Below are 8,833 nucleotides of genomic sequence, written 5' to 3'. Positions count from 1 at the left end.
AGGATTCATAATGAAAGGGGCGGGGCCAATCGTTAGTGTGCCTGCATGGAGTTACTGGAAAACAGTAACTCCGTGCAGGCACACTGAGTGATCCGAAGATCCGGATCATGAATCGGATCATTTCAGTGAACGAATCGAAATGATCCGATTCACTTTAATGATCCGAACTTCCCATCACTACCACAAACAAGCCGGCGAGCGCGAACTACGAAGGACGTTCCGTACTACATTTACCAGAATCCTCTGCGGTTGTGCGTTGACGTCACACTTATGCGTCCTTCTTCCTGTAGCTCTACGGTCCTCGTGTTACTGAGCGGAGAAGCTGCTTTACTTCTCGGTCTTCTCGGCTCTCAGTCTAAATCATGCCTAAAGCCAAGCAGAAGAAGCGCAAGAACACCTTTCAATATAACGTGAACCGAAAGAAACTCAATCGCAAGGCGAAAAAGAAATCCGCTCCACGGATCTCATGGTGAGGGAGTAAAGCAAATTATTTCTGTCGTATCGTTTAATCGTAGGCGATATCTCATATTAATGGCTGATCACTAGAGCTACTGGCCCCTTTTTTGAGAAAAGGGCAGGATTACAAATATTATTAGGTTAGGAGATCATAAGAGAGGAGGCTGTTACTTAAACAGTTTAGTACATAAATTATATTTAAAAAGAGGAGAAATCCTAACACAAAGGGTCATAATCTAAAACTTAGAGGGGCAGAGGATTAGATATAATGTAAGGGAGTTTTACTTTATGAAGAGGGTGGTAGATAAATTGAATAGCCTCCCAGCAGAGGTAATAGACTTATCAGTCATCAAAATCCTAGCAGGTCTTATAAGTTGCTTTGTAGCGTTCATTGCTGTATTTAACGTTAAATTGTCACATTGTGACAAGGATGAAACCGAGGGCTGGATGTAATGTAAGAAAGCGTGGTGAATAAGTGTGAAGCGGCAGACGCTAATAACAGTGAGGGAATGTAAGCGTACCCGGGATCTGCATATGGCCGTCCTGTAATATAACACAAGATCAGTGGCTGAATCGAGTTCGAGATTTACAGTAGGAAAAACTTGATGGACCCTAAAATTCTGTTTTTTGTTTTTTTTTGGCTCCTGGGTCCCAGAATAATAAAATGAATACGTCGGCCATTATTATGATGTTAGAGATATAGTTACCGTTATCCATGCTCATGCAGAAGTTGTGTACAGTTAGTAGTTGAGACTCTTAAGCTAGGGCGTTATTATTCATTTTTTTAGGGAAATATTAGATTTGAAGCTACATAGCTTATTTGGGATAAATTGAAAACCCCAGGAAATCGTAGTTTTTGGATACAGTATATTGGTAAATATTTTTAAAACTAGCTATGAAAAAAGCCGCACAGTATAAGCTTCTTAGATAAGATTTTAAGATGTATTTTATGTTTTATGTCCTTTTCTTTTAGTGATCAGATCAGAAATGCCTGGGATGACTCGAAATCTGTGGCAAGTAATTTGGCAGACATGGGACTAGCGGGTGACCCCAACAAAGTCCTCCCAATTCATGCAAACCCGGTGAGTTGGATTGAACCCTGCTTATGATAAAAACTAACTTTTTTTTATTATTATTATTGATAAATATCACACAAACCCTAAAAACGGGAGAAATTACTTAAGCAGTGGCGATAAACCCCTAAAATCTTAAATAGGTCAGCAATCATTGCCAACGAGTTTCATTATCGGTTAGTTATATCGATTTTATGAAATATAAGCAAATGCTCTGAAAGAATACCCCTCGTCTTATAATCAGACCTCAAACAGAATTCGGATAATAACACTGCAGCGCTGCAGGGGGCCTGGATCTTTCTTTTTGACAGCCGGCGGGCGTCTGCACGATGCATGCAGACATTCTCCGCTGCTGCCGGCCCTTCCGCAGGGGCTTCCATGACGGAGCACCAGCGTGACATGGCCTTTCCGGTCCTCGGTGGTAGAAGCTCAAGCGAAAGTGCCGCAGCAGCAGAGGTTTGTCTACGCACATCGAGCAGACATTCGCTGGCTGTCCCTACTAGACACAGGGGTGGTAAGTCTAGGGGGGGGCAGAGTGGCATATCTGGGGTATAATGCATATCAGGGGCACAGTGGCATATAGGGGGTTATAAGACATATTCGGGGTATAAGGGATATCAGAGGGCGCTGGCATATAGAGGGTATAAGGCAGATCTAGGGGGTGAGAGGGCTATATCTGGGGGTATAAGGCATATCAGGGGCACAGTGGCATATAGGGGGTTATAAGACATATTGGGGAGGCAGAGTGGCATGTTTGGGGTGTAAGGCATATCAGGGCACTATGGCATATAGGGTGGCATAAGGCATGGCAGAGGGGCATATCAGGGGTGGGGTATAAGGCATATCTGGGAGGCAGTGTGGCAAGCCTGGGCTCAGATGTGTATAACTGGGGTGCAGGTTGGGAAATAAAAGCAAGAAATGCATTTTTCTCTTTTTTTTTTTTTTTTTTTTTTTTTTTTTATTCTGCTGTTTGTTCTTAACATACAATTTGTTCATCAAATTATTTTACATAAATGAAAAATTTACATAATTTTTTTTTATCCGATTAATTGAAAAAGTAATTGGCCAACGAATTGATTAAGAAAATCAATGCATGACAATTAAGTTCTGGCACACATCCCATGAACAATGTGTAAACCGGACCATCGTTTATTCAGCTGTGTAGAAGCAACGCTGTCGGGGAAGGCGGGAGCGAAATAACCAACTTATTTAGACAGCAAAATAAACAAATTTGTTTTAGCCTGTATACTTTTCTATCAAGGCAGTACTTAAAGCAGCATAGAGCCATACTTGGTTAAGTCTTTCTAAAAGTATACATTTTTTTTAATATTAATTTCTGCTCTAAAGTAGCCGTTTTCTTGTATTCTATTTTATATGGCTTGACGTGTTTATTGTCATCTTATTTTCTTTCTTTAGGTTAAAGAGACAGATGTTGAGAAGACACGGATCATTCGTAAGCCGTATGTAATAGAAGGTGAGCAGTCTTTCCACGGAGTTCTGTAAGGTTGTACATGTGTTCTCCGCTGGGTGATTGTGGTTTTCTTAGAGCCAAAGGAAATTTTTAATTTTAACGCAATAATGGCATGTTATTTTAAATACCATAAAGGGACACAATGATAGTTTTTTGGGGTTTTTATTTTACTTAAATGTGTATTCCTGCTTTTTCAGCAGCACTTTGTGTTGAAGCGGGATTTTATTTAATTACTGTAATGTAATAAAATGGCCAAAATAAAGGCACAGTACGGCCATCATGTCTAGCAGACCTACTTTGAGACATCTGCTGTAACGTTGCGTGTGAGGTTATTGAGATAGGATTGTTGTATCTCGTATCTTTTTGTATCGCAATTTGTATGTTATGGGCACTCTTGCTATAATATAAGGAAGTAGTGTTTCTATCAATTGGTTTGACTTGGTGTAGATTTGCACTTGGAGTGTGCTTGTGCTGTACCGAGCCACTGGCTAGCATGTTAAGATGCCATGTCAATGTTTGTCGCAGGGCTCAAAGTCGCAGCCAGTGTGCCATCCAAGAAAACTATGGGAATATCTTCTGACATGGTCCAGTATGTCTGTTACATGGTGGAAAACTATCGTGAAGACTACAAGGTAACCTGATTTATAAGCACAACAGTGTAAATTATGATGGGGGGGGGGCTGCAGTCATATAAAGAATGGGCAGGTGTTTGGAGAATAGGAGTTAAGACAAATAGCCTTATTGACTACGCTATGCATTACAGAGGGTAAATGCCAGCTAATGTCTCACGGGAGGAGTGCAGAGCCTGCTTCATACAGTGTATGAATTGCATGGAACTAAATAAAATGAAACCGAAATGTTTACGCTAACTGAATTTCAGTATAAACAGGTTTTGTGGCGCAACATGCAATTACGTTTACTCAGAAGCATGTTTTACTCAAAATTAACACCTTTTCCTTAAAAACGTTAGTTTATTACCCCTTATTGCTTCCCCTTGCAAAACAATCATTGTATAGAAAAGCACTAATGATGCTCTGATTTCCTGGTCGTAAAAAACCTTCATAATCAAAGCAAAATGTACATATGTTATGCCTTTTAAAGAGATCTTTTGAACTCCCGCAGGCCATGGCTCGAGATGAAAAGAATTATTACCAAGATACGCCCAAGCAAATCAAACGCAAAGTCAATCTGTACAAGCAGCATCATTTAAAGGACTACGAAGCGCTGCTTTCCTCTGTTGCAAAGCCATAGACAACTCCACGTCTAGTAGCTGACCAAGACTGCGCATGGGTGCGTGCTCCTTGTTGGTGGTCATGAACTAGCCATGCTTGAAGTGGCACGTGGAAGCAGTGTGTTCTCATGGAAAGAAGTCACCCTACAGACCTGTGAACATTGTATAGATATAAGTTGGACTCTGCTGTTGACCAGAGACTTTATTTACACCAATAAGGGCTCTGGATTCTCATTCATTCACAGTCATCAAGTTTAAGACGGCTACAACCACTGCTAAACACCTACCTTAGTCCATTTTAATATGGATTACGTTTAGTGGATTACTGGCATTTACAGAAACAGACCAACACTTTCTAGGTTCCTGTAAAACGATATTTTAAAGTAAATTTTATTATGAGTTCTTTGTTTTTTTTCACCCTCATTCTCACTTATAAAATAACTTATTTCAGTAGCAGCAAGGGCCATCTTGCATAAGAGCAGATGAGGTATTGTGGGCCAGCCCACACCATGCTCCATCGTGATTATCCATGAGTTCGAACGCCGCTTACTGCGTCAAATCACAGAGAGGAAGAGTGCGCCCAGATACAAGGTGCCAGGATCAGTCACTCGAGAGGACAATTGTTCATTACACTTGTTTGAGTGGCACACTCATGTCAGGTGATTAGTGAGTGAAGTTTGTTGATGGTTAGTATTATAGTGTAGTGGTCCTTTTTCTGTGTGTAATGTCTCTTCCAGCAGCGATCTCACAGTCTGCATGGTGGTACTGCCCCCAGCGCCATCTGACACGGCGCTAGTCCCCAGTAGAGTAACATGCCTCTGTCCTGCTATCCGGTGAAGCGACAGCTCCGTGTGAATGTCAGAGAGCCCAAGCGCGATGTTACGGTCCTACGGAAGAAAACATTTGACGCTTAGTTGAGAATTATCCTTCTATATTTGTTGGCTGTTTTCTATGAAGCTGGTCTACAAATGCTGTGATTATCAACCATATTATTATTATTATTATTAGCGTGCTTGGGGGTGTCTGACATCTTAGGATCTAACTTAATCACCAGTAGGACCAATAAGATAAATCTAAGAGAAATAAGATACCTGATGGCTACTGCAGGAAAAAGTCATATTGTAGCAGGTGACTGAGTAGTTCTTCTAACCATAAGAGTTGCCTGTTTTTTCTGGTTTAATACTTTGACATGAAGTAACAGACAACCCATTAGCGCTGTGCATTCACCTGTTTGTTGGCCAGCACCACCAGAGGCAGCCCAGGTGCTTCTTCCAGAAGGCGGTGAAGTTCATGTCTCGCTAGAGGCAGGCGTTTGTCATCTGTGGAGTCCACTACAAAGACCATGACGTGGGCATTCTTCAGGTACTGGTTCCAGTAGGTTCGAAGGTTCAGGCTTCCCCCAACTAGCCAAGAGAATGAGAATTCTGCTTATATGCACATGGTTACAACTGTGAAATCCGGCATCTTTTCTCTATAATATGTACTTTTTCCATAGCACAGAGATGAGATTCTGTTTAGATTGTTTTTAAATAAATTGAAAGCCACTCGCTTGGGGAAGGGGAGCTAATTCAGAAATACCCACCAGAGCACAATTACCGAGGCTGGGAAACAGGACAAACGTAAAGCTTTTGGCCATCATACAGCTCGTATAGGCACAACCACAACGCATATCAATTCCCGGTTCTGAATATAACCCCTGTGTGCCGTAATAGAAACACACAGTTTTAGACCAGGTGACTCCAACTCCACCTTGCTTTGCAGTTTTCTCTAACCTGTTATTCAACGATGAATTGTGGCAGTGACTCAAGAGCTGGACAGCCTAGTTATCTTGGTCATCTCTTCGTACAAAATAAATCTTGTGTATACAGACAGTGATTTAATAATTATATTAAGTCTTAGGCGTGTGCTATTTCAGAGGCTTCTCTCGCTCTGTTACCCAGCAGGAGCGAGGAGGGTTCAATTGACATCTGTTTTAATGGTTTAAGAAGAAAAAAAAGAAAAGTGTTCAACGCTATTATGGATTTTTACTCACCCTCTAACAATTCAATCCTCAACCCCTGGCTGAGGATTTGGGCTGAGTTGAAGCCATGAGTCGGTGCCGATCTCGATCTGTTGGTATTGGTGCTAAGCGCGTGGATGATGCTGCTTTTACCGGCTCCGTCCAAACCCAGTACCAAAATCTGCCGGTCCAAGTAATTGTTCTGTTGAGGAAGGAAAAAAAACCAAACAGGATTTATGTAAAACAAGTAAAAACCGTGCTCATTTGTAGGCAGCCAGAACACACTGGACACTCCGCTCGTCTCAAGCGACGAGATATCGCATGTGCTAGAGTGTCCCGTAACGTGTCCCGGACAGCTGCACAGGAACATGATGTTGAGAGCACCATGGCACGGCCACCCTAAGTCCCTCATGTATTTGGTTTGGCCGTCATTCTTTGCAGCAGTATTGAATTGGAGAAGGTTTTCTCCTGCATCCTACAGACGACAAGTATATATCTTCACATGGTATGGACCAAGAGTTATGGAGGTCAAAAAGTTTTCACTCTGAAAGGAACATACTGATTTCCCATCATCCATGATAGCAAGATAATTGTTTAATGTCTCTGTCCCCAAACACAATAGGGTTTAAGGTAACAAAAGTTTAAGTGTTCTCTCAGCTACCCTTAACTATGTCCCCTCTTTTCTTTTAAGCAAGTTAGTAAAGGTGGATGCGTAGCAGCTCAGTGGGAACCTCTGAGATCTTCCAGTTCACGGGGAGATTCTGTTGCATTTACCATGAAAGCTAACAAAAAAACAAACAGAAAAGTAATTAATTTTACGCATACCGCAGCCGCTCTAGTATTAATGGCTAGAACAGCAGATCATATCACGTGGATGCAGATAAGAACCATTCAGCCCATCTGGATCCCATTGTTTCCTGATGTAAAGACTCAGATCTTAATCAGCCCTTGGGCTTGTCTTAGATTCTGGATAGCTTTATGCCTGTCGCATGCATGCTTAAATGCTCTCACTGTATTAGCTGCTTCCGCTGGAAGGCTGTTCCATTTATCCACCACTCTAAGTGAAACGTCTTTACAGTCCATATAAGCCTCTGACCCTCTGGGGCTACGACGTCTTGTTCTAACATTCCTCCTCTGAAATAGAGCCCTACCAAGTGTAACTGGCAGCAGCCGATTGCGATGCAGTTATCAGAACGTGGAGGTTCTCAGTTGTTCAAACTCAATACAAACCAAAGCGCAGCAACCGATGCTTCGGAAACCAGCAAAGCCTGCCCTACGGGGGATACCGCGGGTCACATCTGCATGACAGGGGAAAGGTTCATTAGAGCAAAGCTGCACTGGGGGTGGAATGTGATCGCCTCATCTTATCTTTACACAAAGGAAGCGGACAAGCCAAAGATAAAGCTGCCAGATGTGACCGGGGGGTGCCCTGTGTGCACAAGAACAGCTCAGCCATTACAAATCATGTGACATGGTGTGTATTAGAGTCACTTGTTAACTGCCCCCCCTCCTCATGGTAAATAATCCTTTCTTCCATTTCCCCTATTCTAGGGACAAGGGAGGGCTGGCATGGGGCAAATGCCCCTTGGCTGTTCTCATTTAGTACATTCTGGGCCATTAGCAGAAGCCCTTTCTCTGTCATTTACTTCAATATAAAAGTGTCTATATTAACAGGGATTTCGTGGAGCAGTTACACCATGTCTGAATCCTTTCCATGTTCCTATCATGGGATCCTTATTCTATTTTACCCCAAGCTGCTGTGTTAATGGGGCACCTGGCTAGGTTTTGAGTCGTGCCTGTCCGGGGCACGTTACATTGTCACAGTGTGTGTGTGTGTGTGTATATATATATATATATATATATATATATACTTGCCCCTCGTGTGTGGCTGCAAGTAGATGCTGCATGTGTCGCCTATGCATCACGTGCATTATCGTGTGTTTTAGGACCCGCACTACATGCATGACCTGCTCGTATAGTATGTTATGTTTACATCGCGACCTGCTTGTCTGAGTACCCAGGGCGGAGTCTGCCGCTGTCCTCATCCTCACCCCATACAAACCTCTGTCTGCGGGCTGAACTCCAGCTGGTGCCGCTTCGTCCGCTGCCAGGGGAAATACCGGCTCCAAGCGATGAACAGAACCGAGCCGAGCGCCGCAACCGCAGCCCCGATAGCCATTGATAGATTCCTCAGCGCGGCCATCCGTCCGCAGCGCCGGCAGATCGGAACAGCCGGGCCGTGACGTCACGAACAGGTCTTTCCCCCGCCCCTTCACGTTAAAAGGCCCTTAAAGGGAACAGCACCCAACCACGCTGAGTGCCAGCGCTTCCTGTGCACGCACTGCGCATGCCTGGCACTGACACAGCGGTGCCATCCCAGGTATACCCAGCAGTCACGCCCTCATTCGCTGGTTGGATCCGTTCCAATCGGGTGACAATAACGCCTCCCAGCTCCTTGTTATGCCACCAATGACTTCCCTGCCTGCTGCGATTGTCATAGTTACTGATCGTTAGTAACTGATAGTTAGTTGCTGATCAGTAAACATTGTATATCCCTGATCCTGTTTACTGGAGTTTTTGGATTTACCATCAGAATTGTGGAT

General features: G+C 43.3%; 2 protein-coding genes across 2 annotated transcripts; one reads left to right on the top strand and one right to left on the bottom strand.

Moving 5' to 3' along the window:
- The first annotated feature begins 362 nt into the window (after window positions 1-362).
- On the top strand, window positions 363-4,251 carry LOC149299411 (nucleolar protein 16-like). The gene is made up of 5 exons (XM_089485980.1): window positions 363-469; window positions 1,430-1,538; window positions 2,946-3,003; window positions 3,526-3,632; window positions 4,123-4,251. The coding sequence occupies exons 1-5, from the start codon at window positions 363-365 to the stop codon at window positions 4,249-4,251; spliced, it is 510 nt and encodes a 169-aa protein (XP_089342106.1).
- Window positions 4,252-4,881: 630 nt separating this feature from the next.
- LOC149299410 (ADP-ribosylation factor-like protein 9) lies at window positions 4,882-8,433 on the bottom strand. The gene is made up of 4 exons (XM_089485979.1): window positions 8,293-8,433; window positions 6,264-6,432; window positions 5,459-5,634; window positions 4,882-5,118 (listed from the first exon to the last, which is right to left on the bottom strand). Exons 1-4 carry the CDS (start codon window positions 8,431-8,433, stop codon window positions 4,882-4,884), a joined length of 723 nt encoding a protein of 240 aa, XP_089342105.1.
- Between the last annotated feature and the right edge of the window lie 400 nt (window positions 8,434-8,833).

This window comes from Sceloporus occidentalis, unplaced genomic scaffold (assembly GCF_023333645.1).
Source record: "Sceloporus occidentalis isolate IW3139 unplaced genomic scaffold, rSceOcc1.0.p SCAF_28, whole genome shotgun sequence".
Classification (NCBI taxonomy): Eukaryota; Metazoa; Chordata; class Lepidosauria; order Squamata; family Phrynosomatidae; genus Sceloporus; species Sceloporus occidentalis.
Note: the sequence above shows the minus strand (reverse complement) of the source record. Positions and strands in the feature narration are given on the sequence as shown.